The 26,107-nt window shown below is 39.8% G+C and overlaps 1 protein-coding gene across 1 annotated transcript in view; it reads right to left on the bottom strand.

Annotated features, from left to right (window-relative positions):
• LOC106085304 (epithelial discoidin domain-containing receptor 1) overlaps positions 1-26,107 on the bottom strand; it is a 903,344-nt gene that overhangs the window by 830,841 nt on the left and 46,396 nt on the right. The window contains exon 2 of the mRNA XM_059364462.1: positions 1,466-1,571. Within this exon, the coding sequence (XP_059220445.1) occupies positions 1,466-1,571 (106 nt within the window). The remainder of the gene's footprint in view (positions 1-1,465; positions 1,572-26,107) is intronic.

Genomic DNA, 26,107 nt, shown 5'->3' with positions numbered 1-26,107 from the left:
ATTTCGAGTAGTTACAAACAGAATGACGAAATTAGTATACCCCCCATGTTATGGTGGAGGGTATAAAAATAGAGATATTGAGCTGAAACTTTGCACAGATTTTATTTTTGTTCATAAGCAGGTTAAGTTCGAAGATGGGCTGTATCGGACTATATCTTGATATGCCCTCATATAGACCGATCCGCCGATTAAGGGTCATAGGCCCATAAAAGTCACATTTATTATCCAATTTTGGGACAGACAGAGAGTTGTGTTGGGCTAGTCAAAATCCTTCTTCAATTTTACCCAGATCGGCCAAATTTGGATATAGCTGTCATATATACCGATCTCTCGATTTAAAGTTTTAGGCCCAGATCGGTCTAGATTTGCTTATAGCTGCCATATAGACCCATCGCTCGATTTAAGGCCCATTGAAGGGGCATTTGTTGTTTGATTTCGTGGAAATTATGGACAGTGAGTTGTGTTAGGCCCCTTCGACAGCCCTCTTCAATTTTCCAAAGATCGGTTCAGATTTGGATGAAACTGCCATATAGACCGATCTCTCTATTTAAAGTCTTGGCCCCATAAAAAACACATTTATAATCCGATTTCGCTGAAATTCGACATAGTGACTTATGTTAAGCCTTTCGACATTCGTGTCGTATATGGTTCAGATCGGTCTATGTTTGGATATGGCTAGCAAAAAGACCAATATTTTGTTGTACAAAATTGAACAATGACTTGTACTTATTAAACCACTCAATATGCGTGTCGAATTTGGTCAATACCACTCGGACCATATATCGATAAAGCTACTATGGAGGCATAAATTATGCGTTTTTCACCGGTTTATGACGAATGGTGGTGGTTTACAAATATACCCGAGGTGGTGGGTATCCAAAGTTCAACCCGGCCGAATGGGAACAAAAGGAAAAAAATGGAGGGTACGCGTTAAAAAAAATACTTTTTGTTTTTTGGGACACTCTAATGTACATTCCAACATAAAAATGTAGCCAGTTTGTTTTTTGTAAACGAAAATAATGTCTCTTGTATGTATTTATTTGATTGTTTCTTAGCGATGGAGTGGCAACAAGGAAAGGAGTGTTTTAAACCAAAACGCACAGGATTTACAGCAAAAAAAAAGAACCAAACCTTCATTCTCTTGCTGCCATGATGTGAAAGGCACATAGTGAGAGAGAGAGAGATGGGAAACATGAAACTTTGGGGACTACATACACTGTATGTGCTTATTTGCTGTTAGTTATGTCTGGTTATACTCCTGTGTCCTTATTATCCTTTTAACCAGTTTGCCAGAGTAATATTTGCTTAACTAAGTATGTTGCATATTCCTAATGCTGTGAGGATTATTTGCTAACCGCCCCTCATACTCATCCTCGCCTATATTCAACAACAGCATTTCTGCCTTACAATTGTTTTTTAACGAAAAAAAAAAAGAAAATACATACTCGCAATGAGGAAAACTTACCTGGCATGCTGGGGTCCCACATTGCCCATGTCATGAGCTGTGCTGGCACTTATTTGAAAATCAGCAATGGCTCCAGATTCCATACCCAAAGGATGTTTGCATTGTGCTGCGTTAAGAGAAGTGAACAAAAAACCCATGCAAAGAGAAAGAAAGGGAGAGAGCAGAAGTTATAAATAAATAACCATATACTGGCAACTTTGAAGGTTTGAGCTAAATTAGTGTAAAACATTTTAAGTGTAATGCGTTAATGTTTTGAGAGCAGCAAAAAGTATGGAAAAAAACGTAAAATAAATATTTTTTTTTCTCCTGTAAATGAGTACCATATGGGAGTCCTTGAATCCTTGTGCACCGATTAATGGCAGTTGCAATAAAACTTCTAAGGTCTATGAACTTTTCTAAAGAGTTTTGTAGTGGGGCTCTATAAATTCCCAGCTTTCCTAGCAGAATACTAATGCCTTTGGCAAATTCTTTCTACAATATGTGTGGTGTGTGTTTGTCTTTTTACATTAATATTTGTCTAAGTTATCCTTTGGAGAATTTTTAAAGGTCATTGCTACAAACTCAAGTTCATTGCTATCAATACGTTTGCAAACTGAGTACAAAACCAAGCATTTGCTAAGAAGCCACACAGATGTGAAAAGGTTAAATGAAAATTTCCTAATTGGATACTTCAAAGTTCAAACAAATGTCATGGGCCCTTCAATCAACTGTAAGAGATTAATGATAGGGGGAGGCTAAAACCATCAATGGTTCGCAGATTATGCTAATTAACAACAAATACATACGTACGCTAATTAGATTTTGAGACTAATATATTTATTTTTGTGACACACTATAAATGTCAATGACATCTGATTACATGTTAGGACATCCACTTCAAATATAAATGAAAACGTTTACCCACAAATCCCACAAGCCCTCCAAATGGTGGCAACATTTAAGATGTACTATGGCATGTAAAAACTTCTCCCAAAGGAGTGACGCACTGCAGCACGCCCTTCGGAGTCGCCTATGAAGAAGAGCTGGTCCCTTATCATTGAGCTTAAAATTGAATCGGTAAACACTCATTGATATGTGAGAAGTTTGCCACTGCCACAGGCAAATTTGCATAGAAAAAAGACGTTGAAAAATCATGCACTAATGTTTTCATTATCCTACACAGACTTCGTTCGAAATATTGTTACCAAGTGGGGTTGATTTTGTGAACGCGCGTTATTGTTTCTTGCACCCGCCGTTAAGAACAACTTCCCTACAAAATGTGTATATATATCAACCATAAATTAAAATAAATCTAACAAGTAAGAGAGTGCTAAGATCGACCGTTCCGAATCTTATTTACCCTCCACCATAGATCGCATTTGTCGAGTTCTATGCGCGGTATCTCTTTTTAGGCAAACAAAGAATATAGAATAAAAACTGTTATGCTATTGAAGCTATATTAAGTTATAGTCCGATTCGGACCATAAATGAATGCTGAACATTGTAGAAGTCATTGTGTAATATTTCAGTTCATTCGGATAAGAATTGCGCCTTTTAGGGGCTCAAGAAGCATAATCGGGAGATAGGTTTATATGGGAGCTGTATCCATATATTTTTCGATTCAGACCATATTGCACACCTATATTGAAGGTAATGAGAAAAGCCGTTGTACAAAATTTCTGCCAAATCGGATGAGAATTGCGCCCTCTAGAGGCTCAAGAGGTCAAGATCCCAGATCGGTTTATATGGCAGCTATATCAGGTTATGGACCGATTTGAACCCTTCGCAATACAGTCGTTGAAAGTCATAACAAAACACGTCATGAAAAATTTCAGCCAAATCGCCTCTAGACACTGTCAAACGGCTCCAAAGATGATTTAGGAGCTCCGTCCTATATATGCGAGTTATATTCCATTTTCGGCCTGATGTACATGGTGTGGATATTAAGAAGATCAGAGGGAATGAGATATTTCCAACACCGCTTAAGAAAGCCCAAGCATTTGAATGCTTCCTTCGACACTTCGAATACATATTTTGACCAACGGACATCACATTGAATCTTCATGCCCAGAATAGCAAAAGCCAGTGACTGCTTGATATCTACACCGTCGATAGACGATTGTTAATTGTCTTGCGTCCATTAAAATCTACTTTGTTCATTCGACCCCACTCAGAAATGGCCGGCAAATCCTGGCAGAGTGTTACGTCCATAATCCGCCTCCTGTCTTCAATCTATCGAAGACTGGGCCTATGGTCGAATGAAAATAAATGACAGAAGTTGGTGTCATCCACGAACGAGTAGTTCGGATTCGAGGTCAGACCCAGTAGATCGTCAATGAAAATAAGAAAAAAAGTAGGGGAAAGCACGTAGCCTTGTGGTACTCCGTACCAGACCCTATCAAATGTCTTGGAGATATCCAGAGCCACGACCTTACTCTCACCGAACTGGTGAATGGAGCGACTTTCGGACAGGAATGCCATAAGGTCACCCGTGGAGCGATTTCTGCGGAAGCCATATTATCGGTCGCTAAGAAGACCATTGGACTCTAATTTTCTCACATGATGATAATTGACCATTATCACCATTACCTTGGAAAGCGCGGAGCATTACGCTGTTGGTCGGTAATTCGCAGGGTCGTTTGCCTCATCCTTCTTGGGGATATACTGCACGTTCGTAATCTTTCAACGCGTCGGGAAAACACTCGCACGTTAAGCAAGGTTAAAAAGATTGCGTAACGGACGAGCAAGCGTCGTAGAACACTTGCATAGAACAAGTGACGATATGCCAACCGAGCCCGGGCATTTATTTGCGTCGAAATCTGCAATGACCCTTTTGACTCCACGAGTTCGAAAATATATCTGAGGTATGGAAATAGATACGTCTTCAATAACAGGGAGTGGTTGATCGCTTTCGGGCAGGGAAGAAATTCCCGCAAAAAACATGTCAGCCAGCAGATAAGACCTATTAACCGGGTCAATGAATATCTGGTCGTCTTTAATGAGAGTCGGGATAACCGATGAGTTGCCCTTCACTCTTTTCACAAACGACCAAACGCTTTTACTTTCCCTTGGAAAAGCAAGAACTTTGGCACGAAGACGCTGTTAGTGCAGAAATTTTTCGCATCTAAGTACTCTGGCACACGAAGTTCTTGTCTGTTTGGGAAGCAACATTACAGGCATTTTTATTTAAATGGCAATTACTGAATAGCTCCTCTTTCGATTTGACGGCATACCTGCAAGCCTGGTTAAAAAAAAGCATCCAATTGAAATTACGGAGGAAATCTGACTGACGGACTGAGCGCAATCAGTTCAATGAGTTTTTTCGTACATTAAAATTGTCCGCTTTGAGGCTGCAAATAAAGCGGTACGAAGGATAGAATACGAAAAGGGTGCTGAAGAAATGCAATGATCGGAGTTTCCGAGAGGTGCAAGTACATTAACTTCGTACTTTTCAGGATGCGAAGTTAAGAAATGATCAAGAGTATTCATCTGTTGCTCGAGAGTATTCATCTGTTCGACACACGGAATGTGTGTCGGTTCATTCACTAGTTGCGTCAATTCGTTCTACGCGACAAAGAACTCAGCGTATTGGCCCTCCGGAGTCGCGTGGCCCGAATGATGAAGCCCTGTGGAGTTATGGACATCAAAATCCCCAGCCACAACGATTTCACTATCCGAAAAATCCTCCAAAATTCTCGTTATAGAATCGGAAAGAGCGTCGACGCCATTAATTGAAGCCTTTTTTCCGTGTTTGGACTTCTATATAAAAATCCTAATTGTATAATGTGTGTTCTAATCCAGAATTTGACCCATAGGGAGCCAAATTCTGCATCCTGTGAGTCCAGGTGTTGTCTTTGGAACACTACATCGTTGCGGACATATACCACAAGACTTAGGCGCTCTCAGAAAATATCTTTGGTCTATTTGTCCTGGTCTTCCATCGGACGCAAATAAGAATGATGTTGAAGAATTAGGCCTTTATGCGGAATGTGGCTAGCCTCTCTCGTACACCGGAGTAAACTTGGAGACAAGGTGTCTCAGGCTCCGACTAACCACAACTTCACTACCAATTTTATGCCTCTTTTCATGATAGCTATAACATAAGGCGTCACCTCCCAATGTTGTTGTAAAGTTTTTCCAAAGCCATCGCACTTCCTGTATGGCGGTAATATCTGTACTGTACTTCTCCATTACATCCGCCAGTGCGTATAGTGCCTTCTTTCTATAAAGAGTTCGGACATTCCAGGTATAGATACGCAAGTTATGGTACTTAAAACGTTTAAGGTAGTCTTCCATATAGGAGGATCAGTTTTCAATCTTCTGCAATCTGATATAGCTCCCATAAAAACCTACATTCCAATTTGACGTCTTGAGAATTTGGAAACCGTAATTGTTGTTCGATTTGGCTGAAATTTTTTACAAAGTGTTTTTCTGCTTTAGCACTTCCGATATCCTTGATAAATATTGTTTTAATCCATCTAAATATAACCATATACAATAGACCGATCTACCGATTAGCTTTCTATAGTCACTAGAAGATTCAAAATTTGGTATGTGAAGTACAACTTTATCTTCCAACTAAGTTTATGATGTGTGGAAATGTTTAGCAGAATCCATGGTGGTGGTTTCACAAGATTCGGCCCTTCCAAACTAAGCACACGTTTATTATTTTCCAACTCTTTTTTCTCTTTGTATAATAATAATAATAAAAAACCATGCCTACTTTTTAATGCTCCTTCTGTCCAACGGCATTTGTTTCCAATTTCGCCTTGTATAATATCCAATGTGCATTGGAAAGTTAACAGAAAGAATTCACATTCATTCATCTATTCAGGCGTAGAAAATGGATTCCATAGTCAGAAAGTTGAAACATAGCAACTTTCATCAGAATTTCATATGGGATTGGGCATTGACAGATGGCAAAGTTATTCATTCCTCCACACAATGTAGGTATGAATAAAAAAGTTATTCGTTTTTTTTAAAAATATTTAAAAATTCATATTTTTCACATGAACTGAACAAGGACAACGAAAATTGATAAATTCTATGAATAAGTTGTATTCGATAAATAACTTCAAAAAATTCAAAAATAACCGAATGGTTTCATGAAATTCATTCACAAAATTTATGACTTGAAACAAGTGCATGTCAAAAAATATTCAAAATGAAAAGGGAAATGGAAATAGAAGGTCAAATGAATAAATTTATTTTTACTGACTTTGGATGCGTTCGTTTTCGTGATAGTATAGAAACTATTCAAAAGTTTCTATTGAGTCGAAAAAAAAGTTTTGTGGTTTTGTTAAAAGACACCACAACTTTTATAATTGGGGAGAAGTATTTATATGATGTAATATCTCACAAATATCGCCAGCATTGGGAGGGAATAACCACAGCTGACAATTTTTCCTGATCGCCACGATTCAAGCCCAGCCGTTCAGCGTCATAGATGAACATGCTAACCTCTACGCTATGGTCGCAGGGGATACCACACTCAGACATGGATTGAAATACCTTTGAACGTATCGAAAGCGGCTTTGTAGTCATCAAAGAGATGGTAGATGTTGATTTGTTCTTCTCGAGTCTTTTCCAGGATTTGGTGCAGTGTAAATGTCTGGTCAGGGGTGGATCTACCAGGTCTAAAGTCGTATTGATAGGGCCCAATAATCTCATTGACTTCTGATTTTAATCTTTCACACAGTACGCTCGAGAATATCTTGTATGCGATGGGGAGGAGACTTATTCCTCTGTAGTTGGCATATCCCGTCTTGTCTCCTTTCTTGTGTACGGGACATAGAATGCTGAGGTTTCAATCATCGGGTATGCGTTCTTCTAGCCAGATTGCGCAGATAAGCTGATGCATACGCCTTATAAGCCTGTCGCCTCCGGTCGTAAATAGTTCAGCGGGAAACCCGTCGGCTCCTGATGCCTTGTTGTTCCCTTGTTCAGTCGGGTCACTGCTACTTGGACCTCATTTTGACTAGGAGGTAAACATTCTATATCATCATCAGGGATACGTTCAGCGGTATCCTCATCGCCGCCAACGTTGGACACTAGCAGTTGGTATAAATTTATTTCCATATCCTCAACATGGTATATGTGTCAGAATTTGGTGCAGACACAACCTCTATGCAGGAGGATGTGCCTGTACGTCTTAATTCGCTCACACTCACGTCTTTCTAATATTTCCTTTTTATACCCACCACCGAAGGATGGGGTATATTAATTTTGTCATTCCGTTTTCAACACATCCGAATATCCATTTCCGATCCTGTAAAGTATATATATTCTTGATCAACGTAAAAATCTAAGACGATCTAGCCATGTCCGTCCGTCTGTCTGTTGAAATCACGCTACAGTCTTTAAAAATAGAGATATTGAGCTGAAATTTTGCACAGATTCCTTTTTTTCCATAAGCAGTATAAGTAAGAAGATGGGCTATACCGAACTATATCTTGATATAGCCCCCATATAGACCGATCCGCCGATTTAGGATCTTAGGCCCATAAAAGCCACATTTATTATCCGATTTTGCTGACATTTGGGAGATTGTATTGTATTAGGCCCTTCGACATTCTTCCTCAATTTGGCCCAAATCGGTCCAGATTTGGATATAGCTGCAATATTGACCGATCTCTCAATTTAAGGACTTGCGACCCTAAAAGGCGCATTAATTGCTCGATTTTGCCAAAATTTGAGACAGTGAGTTGTGCTGGGCCCTTAGATATTCTTATTCAATTTGGCTCAGATCGGTCCAGATATGGACATAGCTACCATATAGACCGATCTCTCGATTTAAGTTTTTGGGGCCTTAAAACGCACATTTATTGTCCGATTTCGCCGAATTTGGGACAGTGATTTGTGTTAGGCTCTTCGACATGTTTATACAACTTGGTCCAAATCGGTCCAGATTTGGATATAGCTGCCATGTAGACCGTTATCTCGATTTAAAGTCTTGTCCCCACAAAAGGCGCATTTATAACCCGATATCACTGACATTTGACAGAGAGACTTATATTAGGCTTTTGGACATCCGTATGGTATATAGTTCAGATCATTTATCAGCTACTAAAAAATCAATATTTAGTAATACACAAATGGAACAATGACTTCTACTTATTAGCATTTTGTCCAAATCGAAACATGTTTCCATAAAGCTGCTATGGATTGCTATTTCACCGGATATTGACGAAAGGTGGTTTACATATATACCCGAGGTGGTTCGTATCCAAAGTTCGGGCCGGCCAAACTTAACGCCTTATTACTTGTTCTTTCTGTAGAATAGACGTTTCTACCCCCTGATACCTCTCTTTCATCTGGCGCGTTGCTACTGATTGCAGGGTTGCTCTATATGACACATTCTTGGCTTTAGTAGCATATCGACATTCTTTGTCGTACCATGGGCTTCTTGGGGGGAGGCTTCTGGTACCCAAGTACGGATTTCGCGGCATTTCCCACAGAATGGGAAATGGGAAATCTGCAAGCAGATGGTTCAGTCGAGTGGTGAATGACGTTGCGATCTGTTGTGTTTGCTGCTTTTCAATGGATAGCTTCCGTACAGTGTCCGATCGTACTTTCCTTGCCATGTTCAAACGGATGAGAACCATTGCTGCAACAACGTAATGATCTGAATCTATATTCGCTCTTCGGATCGATCGTACATCTAACACGCTGGATGAATGCCTTCCTTCAATCACAATGTGATCAATTTGGTTTCTCGTGTTTTGATCGGATGACAGCCATGTGACTTTGTGAATATTTTTATATGGAAATCTGGTGCTACTATCTACCATGTTTTTTTTTTTTTGCCTCGGGGAAATCTCTTAGCCTCAACCCATTAGCGGACGTTATCTCGTGGAGACTAAACTTTCCGACTGTTGTACCAAAGATGTCTTTCTTTCCTATCTTCGCATTAAAATCTCCCAGAACGATTTGAATATCATGGGCGGGGCATCGATTATATTATTTCTCTAGGCGCTCGTAGAAAATATCCTTGGTCTGCTCGTCCTTGTCTTCCGTCGGGGCATGAGCACAAATAAGGTTGATGTTGAAGAATTTGGCTTTTATGCGGATTGTGGTTAGCAAGCTTGAGACAAGGTGTTTCAGTCTCCGACTAACCACAAATCCAGAGCCAAAGTCATGCCCTGTGTTATGGCAAGGCTTGGTGTTGTTTTGACGCCATTTCCGGTCCATCGCACTTCCTGTAAAATCTGCCTTGTACTTCTCGGACGATATCTCATGGAGGCTATAATTTCCTACTGTTGGACCAAAGATGTCTTTTTTCCCTATATTCGCATTAAAATCTCCCAGATCGATTTTAACGCCATAGACGGGGCAGCGGTCATGTTCTCTCTCTAAGGTGTTAATATATGCTTCTTGTACTTCTCCAATACATCCGCCAACGCGTATACTGCACCTTCTCTATAAAGAGTGCGCACCTTCCAGATGCCGATCAGCAAATCATTGTCCTATTTATACTCCTCACCATAGGATGGGGGTATACTAATTTCGTCATTCTGTTTGTAACTCCTCGAAATATTCGTCTAAGACCCCATAAAGAATATATATTCTTGATCGTCATGACATTTCAAGTCGATCTAGCCATAGTCCGGCCGTCTGTCCGGCCGTCTGTCTGTCCGTACGTCCGTCCATCAGTCTGTCAAAAGCACGCTTACTTTAGAAGGAGTAAAGGTAGGCGCTTGAAATTTTGCACAAATAATTTTTATTTGTGTAGATCAATTGAGATTGTAAATGGGCCATATTGGTCCAAGTTTTGATATATCTGCCATATAATCCGATCTTGGATTTTGACTTCTTGAGCCACTAGAGGGCGAAATTCTCATCTGATTTGGCTGAAATGTTGTACATCGGTTTCATCCATTTTGCACGAGGTGTTTTGTTATGATTTCCAACAACTATGCTTAGTTTGGTTGAAATCGGTTCATAGCCTGATATAGCCTGATATAGCCTGATATAGCTGTCTGATCTGGGGTCTCGACTTCTTGAGCCTCTATAGGGCAAAATTCCTATCCGATTTGGCTGAAATTTTGCATGACGGGTTTCGTTATGACTTCCAACAACTGCGCAAAAAATTTGGTTTAAGTCGGTCCATAACTTGATTTAGCTGCCAAATAAACCGATCTGGGATCTTGACTTCTTGAGCCTATAGAGGGCCCAATTAATGTCCGATTTGGCTGAAATTTTGTACAACGGCTTCATCCATGACATTGAACATACGTGTCAAATAACGATCTGAATCGGTATATAGCTTGATGCAGCTCCCATATAAACCGAACTACCTATTTTACCTCTTAAGCGTCTAAAGGCCGCATTTTTCATCCGATTGGGCTGAATTTTTGCACATGGTTTTTTGTAATAATTTACAACAATCGTGATATGTATGGTTCAAATCAGTTTTTAACCAGATAAATATGCCATTTAAACCGATCTGGGATCTTGACTTCTTGAGCTTCTAGAGAACGCAATTTCTATCCGATTTGACTGACGGCGTGTTTCGTTACAATTTCCAACAACTGTGCTAAGTATGGTTCAAATCGGTCCATAGCCCGATATGGCTGTAATATAAATATATGGCTGCAATATCTAAAGGGCGCAATTCTTGTCCGATGTAGCTGAAATTCTGCCAGACGTGTTTTGTAATGCCCTCCAGCTGTGCCAAATATGGTTTAAATCTGTCCATAACTTGATAAAGCTGTCATATAAATCGGTCTGAGATCTTGACTTACTGAGCCTATAGAGGGCACAATTATTATCTGATTTGGCTGAAATTTTGTACAACTGCTTTTCCCATGACCTTCAACATACGTGTCAAATATGTTCTGCTTTGGTCAATAGCCTGATACAGCTCCCATATAAACCGATCTCCCTATTTTACTTCTTGAGCCCCTAAAGGGCGCAATTCTTTTTCGAATTGGCTGAAATTGTACACAATGACTTCTACTATGGTCTCCAACATTTAGTTCAATTATGGTCCGAATCGGACCATATCTTGATATAGCTCAAATAACAAAGCAATTCTTTTCTTTTATCCTTTGTTTGCCTAAAAGAGACACCGGGAAAAAACTCGACTAATGCGATCCATGGTGGAGGGTATATAAGATTCGGCCGGCTGAACTTTGCACGCTTTTAGTTGTTACTACTCCTTTGTTTCGGAGGCCACCGTAGCGCAGATATGCTAAATGTCCTCCTATGACGCTGAGCGCCTGGGTTTGAATCTTGGCGAGATCATTAGAAAAAAATTTCAGCGGTGGTTTTCCCCTCCTAAAAATATGTGAGGTACTATGCCATGTAAAACTTCTCCTCAAAGAGGTGTCGCACTGCGACACGCCGTTCGGACTCGGCTATAAAAAGGAGGTCCCTTATCATTGAGCTTAAACTTGAATCGGACTGCACTCATTGATATGTGAGAAGTTTGCCCCTGTGTCTTAGTGGAATATTCATGGGCAAAATTTGCAATTTGCATTTGTACTCCTTTGTTAGTGATTCTTATATTTTTCCGGCGGCAGATTACTGACCCGGCGCCCCAACCGCATAAGCTTTGTGGGATCGCACATGTATCCCTCGGTGTCGCGAGCCGCTTGCTCCAAGATCAGACGCTCGCCTCCAGCCCCAGGAACAGATGCCGATATTGGCCATTGGTTACTTGAAGCCCAGTGCCGCCTGACTCCTCACTGCGGCTCTCCTCTCGAACTCGCTGACAGCTCGCGGCTGCATGTTTATCTACTCCGTATAAAAACGAAGCTTTCCACTATCCGCAACCTGTGGACGCCTCCATCCTCCAATAACCTGGGAACAGATGATGATATTGACATTGGTTACTTGAAGGCCAGTGCCGCCTGACTCCTCACTGAGACTCTCCTCTCTAAATCGCTGATTGCCCGCGGCCGCATGAGCAGCTACTCCGCATAAAAACGATGCTTTCCATTATCCGCAACCTGTGGACGCGCCCGGTAGCTTTTAGCTAAGCTTCCCGTCATAACGATGGACACCACACAAGTCGGAGCTCAGAGTTCCAGCCTGTGTGGTGCTCATAGTTATCTCGAGTCGGCCGGGTATGACAACATTACCCCAATTAAATCCAAATCGAGCGAAAATTATATGGGAGCTATAGTCTATGTGAATAGACTTCTTCTCTAGGTTAAATACGGTGTCAAATTTGAAGGTGGTCCGATATAAATTACGATCTGTCCTTTGTGCAAAAATTAACCTGGATAGACAGACAGACAAACTGATATATCTAAATCATCCGTATGCTTATTAATGAGTCTATCTTATCTCTCTTCCTTTGAGGGTTACAAACAGGGTCTAATAGAGTCACATGCATATAATTTTATCCCTATAAAAAAATATTCTGTTTTTGTTAATTTTTCCACATTTCACGTACTCTTACTGCAATTGGTAAAAGTCTTCCCCTTACTTGGTTTATCATTACATCTCATCCATAAAAAAATGCTTCTGGTAACTTTTAAGCACTATTTCCTTCTCTAGTAAATCCACCACTTGCGACATGGGCCCTGAGCAACATTGCATTGGCAGCCCACGTCTTTTCATGTGCAAGAAGAGGTAGTCTGATAACCCCTTCTTTTCGTGTGCTGACCAACAATCATGACACATTAAACCATTACACATCATTAATAAACAACAACCAACCTACCAACGGGCAACCTGGCAACCATTCAACCATTAAGCCATCCGTCCTAACCGCTACACGGAGTCATATTTAAATTGAGTTTTGAAATGGAAAATGGTAAAGACATGTGAAACAATCAATTGGACCACAACAATGTTTATTGTGGTTTCCTTCAGGGAGTGCTATGTTCGTTCTCTGAAAACCGGTAGCTTAAATAGACACTTCAAGAAGAAAGACAAAAAAACAAATAAATTTAAATGAATGGTGATATGAGAAATTTTGATACCCTACAACACCATGATACTGAAGCAGTAACTAGAAATGGGAGGATATATATTTTGGAAACTATAACCAAATCAAACTCCATACATGTTTCCTAAGTTGGCAAGGCTTTACCTCTAGGTCAACCAAGGGAAGGTAATGTATTATACCCTCATTCCTCAAGGTTATATATACAAACGAATGTCTTTAGTTACATTACCACTGTTATGATGAAGCTCATAAAAGCATAAAATAATTCATTTCAGTTCAGATTGTTGGCTTAGACGGAATTGACTTGATTTCTTGCTTTTGAATAATGATGACTGCCAAAGAGTTTTCGCTGAAAGTGGTCACAGTCAACGTGGTGGTTGAAATGTGTGTGGTCGTTCCAATCATCATCATTATCAACATCGTTGTCTTCGTCGTAGTCATTTTTATCGAAATCGCCCCTGTAGGATGACCAACAGGCATACAGTGTAGGCACTTGTAGCCACCACATTAACATAGGCACATCAATGCCAACTAAAGGCTATACAAAAATTCAGGAACGGCGTCGTCATTGTAGGTTTTCAGGCATTCTTGTGCTATGTTCACTATTTCGCCTGTTGAATGAGGAAATAGTCGCTAAGGAAGATCGTCTGTTAAACGCTTAAATCAAAACAACATAAATAACTAATTACATTGGCAGATAAAGAACTCGTTCTGATTGTGTTCTGTATTGGCCATTGTTATGGTTTGCCTAAGAGAAATCAATGAATATTAAGAGTTCGAATAGCCCAGCGAACATTTTGATTAAGAAAACCAAAAAAAAAAAACAAGTTCAGCCGGGCCAAATCTTGGAACTAACCACCATGGGTTGTACTCAATATTTCTACAAACGAACTTAGTTGAAGAGCACATGTTTTTATACCCACCACCGAAGGATGTGGGTATATTCATTTTGTCATTCCGTTTGCAATACATTGAAATATCCATTTCTGACCCTATAAAGTATATATATTCTTGATCAGGGTAAAAATCTAAGACGATCTAGTCATGTCTGTCCGTCTGTCTTTTGGAATCACGCTACAGTCTTTAGAAAGAGAGATATTGAGCTAAAATTTTGCACAGATACTTTTATTGTCCGTAAGCAGGTTCAGTTCGAAGATGGGCTATATCGGACCATATATTGATATAGCCCCTATATAGACCGATCCACCGATTTAGGGTCTTTGGGACAGTGAGTTGTGTTAGGCCCTGCGACATCCTTCGTCAATTTGGCTCAGATCGGTCCAGATTTGGATATAGCTGTCATATAGACCAATCTCTCGATTTAAGGTTTTGCCCTTAATAGAAGGCGCATTTATTGTCCGATGTCGCTGAAATTTGAGACAGAGAGTTGTGTAAGGCCCGTCGACATACTTCTGCAATATGGCACAGATCGGTCCAGATTTGGATATAGCTACCATATATAGCGATCTCTCAATTTAAGGTCTTAGGCAAATAAAAGGCGCATTTATTGCTCGATTTCACCGAAATTTGGGACAGTTACTTGTGTAAGGCTCTTCCATATATTTCTGCAATTTGGCTTATATCGATCAAGATTTGCATATAGCTGCCATATAGACCGGTCTCTCGAGTTAATGTTTTGGGGCCATAAAAGGCACATTTATTGTCCGATTTCGCCGAAATTCAGGACTGTGAGTTGTGTAAGGCTTTTCGACATTTTTCTGCAACTAGGCCGACATCTCGATTTAAAGTTATGGCCCCATTAAAAGCCGCTTTTATATTCCGATTTCATTGAAATTTGACACAGTGACTTATGTTAGGCTTTTCGATATCCGCATCCTATATGATTTAGATCGGTTTTTTTATATATAGCTACTAAAAAGATCAATATTGTGTTATACACAAATGGAACAGTGACTTGTACTTATTAGTATTTGGTCCAAATCGGAACATATTTCGATATAGCTGCAATGGGGCATAGGGTATGCATTATTGACGAAAAGTGGTTTACATATATACACGAGGTGGTGGGTATCCAAAGTTCGGCCCGGCCGAACTTAACGCCTTTTTACTTGTTTCGATATGATGTCTCATTGCTGAATATTAATATGTCATCGACATATATCACCAAAAATGTCAAATTTGATCGTAAATCGTGTTCCAAGCTAAGCTCAACTGCTTAAGCCCATATACTGCTTTATTCGGCTTTAAAACATGACCATCATCACTCTTAATTGGAATACATTTAGCTTTTTTCAACATAGATATCCTCTTCCAGCACACCTTGTAGAAAAGCTGTGACTGTATGCATTTGTTCTATTTGCAGGTCATATTTCGCTGCTAAAGCCATAAGAAAACGTATTGAAGTGTACCTTACTACAGGCGAATATGTTTCATCGTTGTCAATTTCTCGTTTTTGTGTGTAGCTCTTTGCTACTAATCTGGTTTTACTTCGAATATTGTTACCTGGCTGCTTTTTATACCCTCCACCATAGGATGGAGGGTATACTAATATCGTCATTCTGTTTGTAACTAATCGAAATATTCGTCTGAAACCCCATAAAGTATTCTTGATCGTCGATCTAGCCATGTTCGTCCGTCCGTCTGTCGGTCGAAAGCACGCTAACTTCCGAAGGAGTAAAGCTAGCCGCTTTGCACAAATACTTCTTATTAGTGTAGCTCGGTTGGTATTGTAAATGCGCCACATCGGTCCATGTTTTGTTATAGCTGCCATATAAACCGATCTTGGGTATTGACTTCTTCAGCTTCTAGAGTGCGCAATTCTTATCCGATTGGAATGAAATTTTGCACTACGTGTTTTGTTATGATATCCAACAACTGTGCCAAGTATGGTTCAAATCGGTCCATAACCTGATATAGCTGCCATATAAACAGATCTTTGCTCTTGACTTCTTGAGCCTCCAGAGTGCGCAATTCTTATCCGATATTATGGTTTGAATCGGTCTATAGCCCGATACAGCTCCCATATAAATCGATCTTTCTATTTTACTTCTTGAGCCCCAAAGGGCGCAATTCTTATTCGAATTAGCTGACATTTTACACAGGTCTCCAACATATAATTTAATTGTGGTCCGAACCGGACCATATCTTGATATCGCTCTAATAGCAGAGCAAATCTTTTCTTTTATGCTTTTTTGCCTAAGAAGAGATGCCGGGAAAAGAACTCGACAAATGCGACCCATGGTGGAGGGTATATAAGATTCGGCCCGGCCGAACTTAGCACGCTTTTACCTGTTATATGTAAGATATATCCATAACCTATTATAGCTCCCATAAAAACAGATCTCCCGATTTTATCTCTTGAAGAACTATACGGCGCAATTCCTACCCGATTTGGCTGACGTTTTGCACGATGAATTCGACTTTGGTCTCCAACAGGCAAACCAAGTATGGTTTATTTCTTGATACAGCTCAAATAGCATAGCAATTCTCATCTATTATCCTTTGTTTATCTATAAAGAGATATCCGCCAAAGAATCTGCCTGGCCGAACTTAGCATGCTTTTTCTTGTTCTTGTTTAGTTTCTGCCTATAAAGAGAAACTTCGCAAAGAACTGGACTCGCAGCCGAACTTGATTTAGCGCTCTTGTACTTGTTTTTCATTTAAATTAAAATCTCAATGAACCTAAAATGATTTCCTGAAGATTCAAATATTATCGGATTAAACTGAAATTTGAAACACAATGATTCAATAAATTCTTCAAATTCCTTGCCCCCTATGGTATAATTGAACCATATTTGAAAAATGTTTTCATATAAACTGATATCCCGTTCTAAGGACATGTACCGATTAAAGGCTTAAAATTAACCAACTTCGATGAAATTTTACCACTCTTCCGATTTTGAGGAGATTTTTTGAAACTTTTTTCTAATTCGAGCAATAGCAACTTAATATCGTAGTTTCTCGCTACCAATATGTTTGCTGGGTTATGCTTCTTAGTTATGGGTAGGGTTCTTTCATTAATATTTGGATATTTTTCATAGTTTTTTTTTCGCACTTGTCTCAGCGCATTTTTGTATTTCCATTTCGTTGATTTTCCTTTTCTTTCTTGCGTTGTGTTTTTGTGAAAAGTGATGGGTTGGTGTATACGTCTTATCTGCGATGGTCGTCGCTTTAGCTATTTTGTTATTTGCTGAATGGATTTTAACATTTTTTGCTCATTTTCAATTTTGCCCATAAATCATTTGAAAATATTTTAACGTATTTTTTGACATTTATTACTTTGTTTCTTTATTACAGTTCGTACGTTCGTTTGCCTTACTTTCTGGCGCGTATATTTTTCTCCCTTTGGCCGCTGAGTGTTCTTTCAGTTGGCACTGTTTTCACATTTCGTAGCGTTGAGTGTTTTTCTCTCCTTTCTTTCCACTTATCGAGAGGCAGGCAATAAGAGCATGGCGTGGCGTTAGTTAGTCCTTCATCGTTTTCTATTCGATTTATGGTCTTCTTTCGGAGCATTTCCTTGTTTGCCGCCTGACAAAGGCTACGCTGACTCGCTGGCTGGCTGGATGGCTGGCTGGTGAGGGTGTAAATGATGAATTTCGTTTTCATTTAAGTTATGACATTTATATTTGTTTTGAACGTGCAAATAAGCTGTGGAATGTAAATATTTGACATTTATGCTTTTTCTTTTGGATTTCAGCAGTTTTTATTGCTAAAACAAATCATTTGAAGAAAATGAGCGGACAAGAAGAAATACAAGACATTTAGGGTTTAATGGGAATATCCGCCTTCACAATAATAATAACATGAGAAGTAATACACGTAATGTTTGTTGAAGGAAGGATGACAGGGAATGCTGGGATATTTAAGGATTTGGCCAGGAAAGGGTTTAAAACAAATATAATTCTCAATTTGTTTAAAACCTGTAAAATTTAAGGCTTTAATGAAGAATATAAAAAATTCTCAAAAATTCTCTAGGGCTCAATAAATCAACTCAAGAGATCGAGTATTTATTTGTGCATGGCAAAGGAGTTCTTTAGGTACTAAATTTCAGTCATTAGTGTTCCACTTTGCCAGTAAGATGAGGATTTATAAAGTTAGCGGAAGAAATCCCTAGTTTCAGGGCTTAATCTCGTTTTTAACCTATAACAAGTAAAAGCGTGCTAAGTTCGGCCGGGCCGAATCTTGTATCTCCACCATGGAAAGCATTTATCAAGTTCCTTTCCCGGCATCTCTTCTTAGGCAAAACAAGTAAAAGCGTGCTAAGTTCGGCCGGGCCGAATCTTATATACCCTCCACCATGGATCGCATTCGTCGGGCTCTTTTCCCGGCATCTCTTCTTAGGCAAAAAAGGATATAAGAAAAGATTTTCTCTGCTATTAGAGCAATATCAAAATAGGGTCCGGTTTGGACCACAATTAAATTATATGTTAGAGACCTGTGTAAAATGTCAGCCAATTCGAATAAGAATTGCGTCCTTTGGGGGCTCAAGAAGTAAAATAGAGAGATCGATTTATATGGGAGCTGTATCGGGCTATAGACTGATTCAGGCCATAATAAACACGTATGTTGATGGTCATGAGAGGATCCGGAGTACATAATTTCAGGCAAATCGGATAATAATTGCGATCTCTAGAGGCTCAAGAAGTCAAGATCCCAGATCGGTTTATATGGCAGCTATATCAGGTTATTAACCGATTTGTACTATACTTGGGACAGTTGTTGGATATCATAACAAAACACGTCCTGCAAAATTCCATACCAATCGGATTAGAATTGCGCACTCTAGAGGCTCAAGAAGTCAAGACCCAAGATCAGTTTATATGGCAGCTATATTAGGTTATGGACCGATTTGAACTATACTCGGCACAGTTGTTGGATATCAAAACAAAAAACACGTCGTTGCAAAATTTCATTCCAATCGGATAAGAATTGCGCACTCTAGAGGCTCAAGAAGTCAAGACCCAAGATCGGTTTATATGGCAGCTATTTATATCAAAACATGGACCGATATGGCCCATTTACAATACCAACCGACCTACACTAATAAGAAGTATTTGTGCAAAATTTCAAGCGGCTAGCTTTACTCCTTCGGAAGTTAGCGTGCTTTCGACAGACAGACGGACGGACATGGCTAGATCGACATAAAATGTCGCGACGATCAAGAATATATGTACTTTATGGGGTCTCAGACGAATATTTCGAATAGTTACAAACAGAATGACGATATTAGAAGATTTGTTCTGCTATTAGAGCGATATCAAGATATAGTCCGGTTTGGACCACAATTAAATTATATGTTGCGGACCTGTATAAAATGTCAGCAAATTCGAGTAAGAATTGGGCGCTTTTGTACCATACTTGTCACAGTTGTTGAATATCATAACAAAATACTTCGCGCGAAATTTCATTCAAATCGAATAAGAATTGCGCCCTTTAGTGGGTCAAGACCCAAGATCGGTTATTATCGGTTATTATTTGAACCTAACTTAGCAGAGTAATTGGAGGTCATAGCGACACATGTCGTGCAAAATCTCATTCCAATATCGGTTTATATGGCAGCTATATCAGGTTCTAAACCGATTTGAATCATACTTGACACAGTTTTTGGATATCATAACACAACACGTCGCGTGAAATTTCATTCCAACTGGATAAGAATTGCGCCCTCTAGTGGCTCAAGAAGTCAAGACCCAATGTTGGTTTATATGGCAGGTATATCAAAACATGGACCGATATGGCCCATATACAATCCCAACCGACCTACACCAATATGAAATATTTGTGCAAAATTTCAAGCGGCTAGCTTTACTCCTTTGAAACTTAGCGTGCTTTCGAAAGACAGACGGACGGATAGACAGACAGACGGACGGACAGACGGACGGACAGACGGACGGACGGGCGGACAGACGGACGGACATGGCTAGATCGATATAAAATGTCACGAGAAGTTACAAACAAAATGACGAGTATACCCCCATCCTATGAGGGAGGGTATAAAAAGTTGCAATTTGGTGCGGTTTATAGGCTGGTGACACCATAGGACCGTACTTCTTTGAAGATAGTGCGAATCGTAAAGTAATTGTGAATGGTGAACGCTATCGTGAGATGATATCTAAGTTTAACTTGCAGGACATGTGGTTTCAACAAGACGATGCCACATGCCACACAGCACCCGTAACAATGGAATTATTGATAAGCAAGTTCAATGAACATTTTATTTCACATTCGGGACCGGTCAATTGGCAGTCTAGATCGTGCGATTTAACGCCATTAGACCATTTTTTGTGACAATTCCGCTTCAATTTACCCATTAGAAGATTGCATTGAAGCATTTATTCTTGAGATACCGGCCAAAAAAGTTGTAAAGAGTATGCCAAAATTGGATTGAGCGGATGAACCTTTTGAGACCTAGTCGCGGTTAACATTTGGATGAAATAATCTTTAAACATTCATATACATGGGCCGTACTAAAGATTCAAATAAAGATTTCATGCATTTTTCTGATTTTTTTTTTTTTTGAAAAACTTTGCTATAGCTTCGAATAATTCACTCTTTATAAAAGCCATCAGTTCGTCTATGTAATCTGGCTAGCATACAACGTGCCATACACAAGAATGGAGCCAAGACAGTATGTGCCAACTATGTTCAGAGGATCACAGAATGTGAAATAGTCTACATGGTTATTTGATATCCAAAGGGTGGGTGGACACACTAAGTAGAATACAATTCTGATATTGTTGTGAGAGACCAATTCTGGATGGCCACTATACCACATCAAACCACCCACTTCCAACGGATAAGAAGATCGATTGATCTAATGAAAAATCCTTGGATCCTTGAAGGGACAACCCTCCCTCCTACCACAATGTTCAAAGACGCCCAATCCTGGAGGGACCAGGATTCAGATTAGGATATAGCTCCCATATATATGTTCGTCCGATTTGGACTAATACTGCATTAGTATCGTCATTAGTTAACCGATTCTCACGAAATTTGAGACAAGGAAATCTCTTTTGAATTCCTACATTACTGGTTAATTTGATAAATATCGGCCCTTATACAGACATGGTTAGATAAGGTTAGGTTCAAAATAGGGTGCAGGTATTAGTCCACGCCATGTCACTATATACATTCACCTAAGCCAGTAATAAACTTGTTGTGCGCTCTAAAAACTAACCTCGAGAAAAAAATAAGTTAGGAATTCCGTGCTACTTACAACATCCTTAATTGTTTTCCATGCCGAGCCCCTAAGTTGGTTTAGGTCTGGAATTGTGTGCCAACCTAAGAGCCAGTATCTGTTAAAGTCGGGCAATGACAAAGGAAATGCTCCAATGCACTTGACGCACCGATTTTACATAAGTAAGCTAGTAGTCCTATGTGTCCAGTTATGATACCGAAGCCTTTACTGACCTCATGCTTGTTTCCTTTCAGTAATAGCCTCGTCTGCCCATGATCCCCTCTTAGCATTTTCGCCGTCTTACCGGCCGTTTTGCTGTTCCACAGGGTTGCATACGCATTCATCGTCCACGCCCTTTACTCGGACTGCGTCGACCCAAAAGGCTTCGGGTTAACCAAGTTCATTGACGGCAGATCTCTGGCCTTCTCCGCCAAATCGTCTGCCCTTTTATTTCCCCTAACACCGTTATGGCCCGGCACCCAAACGATGCGGATTTTAGCATCCCCAGAGAAGGGGATGCTAAAATCCGTTATTTCCTAGTTGTTATTGCCCTTATGGCAATTTTACTGTCCGTAAAGATCTTCACACTCGACGTTCTCGCGATATCACCACACCACCTGGATCACCCGGATCTCCGCCTGCATAACCGTGCTTTGGTCAGAGAGTCTAAAAGAGATATCAGTCCCTAGGTTCCCAATGTAGACCCGCTAGGTTCCCAATGTAGGCCCAGTCCCTGGGTTCCCAATGTAGGCCCACTCTGTCCCCTTGCTATGATCCATTCATGTAACATGAACTTGCAGACAGAAATATTAGGGTTCCGTCAGTCCAAGACTGTGCCGCTGACAGCAGTTCCTTGCATTTCCTATTGTCGCTTCCATTATACAGCAATGGTATGAGCTGCTCCCATCCTCAATCCATTCTCCCATCGCCTTAAGTCTCATAGCCGCAGTGTCTGCCTTACAATTAATCGATATATCAACGGTTCGGATATCCAGAATAGTCTCCAGTGCCCTAATGGGCGTGGTCCTCATCGCTGTACCTATGCTAAGACAATATATTGTCTGAACCTGTTGTATGGCTTTTTCTCCATAGCAGTCCACCAAACTACTGACATGGTTTTGGTTTGACATGGATTGAATGGGTCGCCCAAGTGAGTTCAAGATGAGTTTATTTGGCCTTTTGTGGTACCCTAGAGAGAGAAAGGGGAGAGGATACACGAATAAAAGAAAAACCATTTACCGTGTCCCACCTCACCACCGAGGCCACCCTGGCCATCCCATCAACTGTGTTCAGTAGCTCGATAAATGGCAGGTAGGAAAGACCGATTACTGGTCCGCCAGGCACAGATGAACTACTACTGGCGCACTCGTCCGCCCTCTCATCTCATGGAATCCCGTCATACCCAGGAACCTATGTCAGCGTCACATCATGGGCCCGGAGCATATCCAGGGATTCCAAACAGTCCGCCATTTATCTCGACCTCACCATCCTCGACCCCAAGGCCTTGAGCGCCGCCATACTGTCAATAGAAATTCTGAGTTTTGAGGGCGGTAAGCCCCTTGCCAGAATTGAGAAGGCATTGAGCAAAATTTCAGGCAAACCAGACAAGAGCAGCTCAGAAGTGCCATTCCAGAAGTCCATTCGGGAGATCTCTTTAAATACAAGTTAAACGTGAACCGATATGACCCATTTAAATCCCAACCCAACTATACTAATAAGAAGTATTTGTGCAACATATCAAGCGACTAGCTTTACTCCTTCGAGAATTAGCGTGCTGTCGACTGACAGACTGACTAACGGACGTGACTAGATCGTCTTAATATATCAGGACGACTTATTTTCCTCTTCTTATAGTAGGGGATATAAAAACACTTTTGACCATGGACATATGTCACAATGACTCTTATGCTCTTTTTCAATCTTGATTTCAATTATCAAACATTTCGCTTAAAACTTTATTTTAATGTGTTGCTCATATTGTGAAACAATTTTTCTTTTTTTCTGTTTTTCTTTTGGTACTGCAGGCGGATAACTTAATCCAACCACATGATGGTGAGCGAATTTTTATGGCTAACCTGTTTACAAAAAACATTTACGTAGCCGGCCACTATATAAATTATGGTGGCCAATGGCGGTGGTTGTATTTCTCCATTAGCTGCAAATTTGTTTCTGTATATCTTTTGGCTTGGCTTGGGTTTTTGCTATTAAATAAATGTATTAAGATTTCGCCTAACTGATAATAGGATTTTGGCATAATAAATCACATTGGTATAAACAGACAAATCTCACTCAATCGGACATGGGGAATGTCGAAGCTTCACACCGTAAGGCAAAATTGTTTAACACTTGCAAATGGTGTGTGGTAATGGAGCAGAAGGAGAAGGAGCCAACAATTGTAATGAAAACTAAAACCAGCAGCCATAATGTGTTGAAAAAAATTAAATAACAATTAAGTTTTAACGTTGATAAGTTTTAGGCGAAATTGAATATTTTTTTCTCAATGCAGAATCAATTTTTCAACATTCAAAGGCATAGACGTTGGAAATTTATGTTTGTTAAAAAATATTTTTTTGGAAAATTTTCGATAGCAATGCAATCTTTGAATACCCTAAATTTGTTGAGAAACTTATATCCACTTTTCGTCAAAATCCGGTGAAAAATGCATACCTTATGCCCCATAGCAGCTATATCGAAATGTGTTCCGATTTGGACCAAATACTAATAAGTACAAGCCTTTGTTCAATACTGTATAAAAAATATTGATCTTTTTAGTAGCTATATATAACAAGCAAGAGCGTACTAAGTTCGGCCCGGCCGAATCTTATATTATCTCCACCATGGATCGAGATGTCGAGTTGTCGAGTTCTATGCGCGGTATAACTTTTTAGACAAACAAAGAATATTGAATAAGATAAGATTGGAGCTATATTAAGATATAGTGCGATTCGGACCATAGATGAATGCTGAACATTGTAGAAGTCATCATGTAATATTTCAGTTCATTCGGATAATAATGGGTTGCCCAAAAAGTAATTGCGGATTTTTCATATAGTCGGCGTTGACAAATTTTTTCAACGGCTTGTGACTCTTGCATTCTTTTTTCTGTCAGTTATCAGCTGTTACTTTTAGCTTGCTTTAGAAAAAAAGTGCGCGAAATTTTGTTTACATTTGTTTGTTTGGCGTCAATTTTAATGTGGGTACCACAAAGGAGCATTTTCGTCATATTTTACTTTATTATTTCCGTAAAGGAAAAAACGCGGAGCAGGCTGCTAAAAAGTTACGAGATGTGTATGGTGATAAAGCCTTAAAAGGAAGACAGTGTCAAAATTGGTTTCGCAAATTCCGTTCTGGAGATTTTTCACTTAAAGATGACCCACGTTCAAGTCGGCCAAATGAAGTTGATGATGACCAAATCAAAGCATTAATCGAATTGGATCGTCATGTAACTGAGCGTGAGATAGGAGAGAACTTAAATATACAAAAATCAGACGTTCATTATCACATAAAAAGTCTTGGACTGGTGAAAATGCTTGATATTTGGGTACCACATGTATTGAAAGAAATTCATTTAACAAACCGAATCAACGCTTGTGAGATGCACCTTAAACGCAATGAATTCGATCCGTTTTTAAAACGAATCATAACTGGAGATAAAAAATGGATTGTTTACAACAACGTTAGTCGAAAACGATCATGGTCCAAGCATGGTGAACCAGCTCAAACCACTTCAAAGGCTCATATATCCACCAAAAGAAGGTTATGCTGTCTGTTTGGTGGGATTGGAAGGGTGTGGTATATTTTGAGCTGCTTCCAAGGAACCAAACGATTAATTCGGATGTTTACTGTCAACAATTAGACAAATTGAATACAGCCATCAAGGAGAAGCGACCAGAATTGGTCAATCGTGAAGGTGTCATATTCCACCAGGACAACGCTAGACAGCACACATCTTTGGTCACTCGCCAAAAACTGAGTGAGCTTGGCTGGGTACTTTTGATGCATCCCCCATATAGCCCTGACCTTGCACCATCAGACTACCATTTATTTCGATCTTTGCAGAACTCCTTAAATGGTAAAACTTTCGGCAATGATGAGGCTATAAAATCGCACTTGGTTCAGTTTTTTGCAGATAAAGGCCAGAAGTTCTATGAGCGTGGAATACAAAATTTGCCAGGAAGATGGCAAAAGGTTATCGAACAAAATGGCAATTATATATTTGATTAAAGTTCATTCTAAGTTTTATTGAAAATGCCTTTACTTTCTTTTAAACAATCCGCAATTACTTTTTGGGCAACCATAATTGCGCCTTGAAGGGGGCCAAGAAGCAAAATCGGGAGATAGGTTTATGTGGATGCAGACCATATTACACACGTATGTTGAAGGTCATGAGATAAGTCGTTGTACAAAATTTCAGCCAAGAGAATTGCGCGCTCTATTTGCTCAAGAAGTCAAGATCCAAGATCGGTTTATATGCTAGCTATACAAGATTATGAACCGATTTGAATAATACTTTACACAGTTAGAAAAGATACCAAAACACTACGTGCAAAATTTCAGTCAAATTGGATAAAAATTGCACCCTCTGGGGGCTCAAGAAGTCAAGACCCAAGATCGGTTTATATGGCAG

This window comes from Stomoxys calcitrans, chromosome 3, assembly GCF_963082655.1.
Source record: "Stomoxys calcitrans chromosome 3, idStoCalc2.1, whole genome shotgun sequence".
Taxonomy (NCBI): Eukaryota; Metazoa; Arthropoda; class Insecta; order Diptera; family Muscidae; genus Stomoxys; species Stomoxys calcitrans.
Note: the sequence above shows the minus strand (reverse complement) of the source record. Positions and strands in the feature narration are given on the sequence as shown.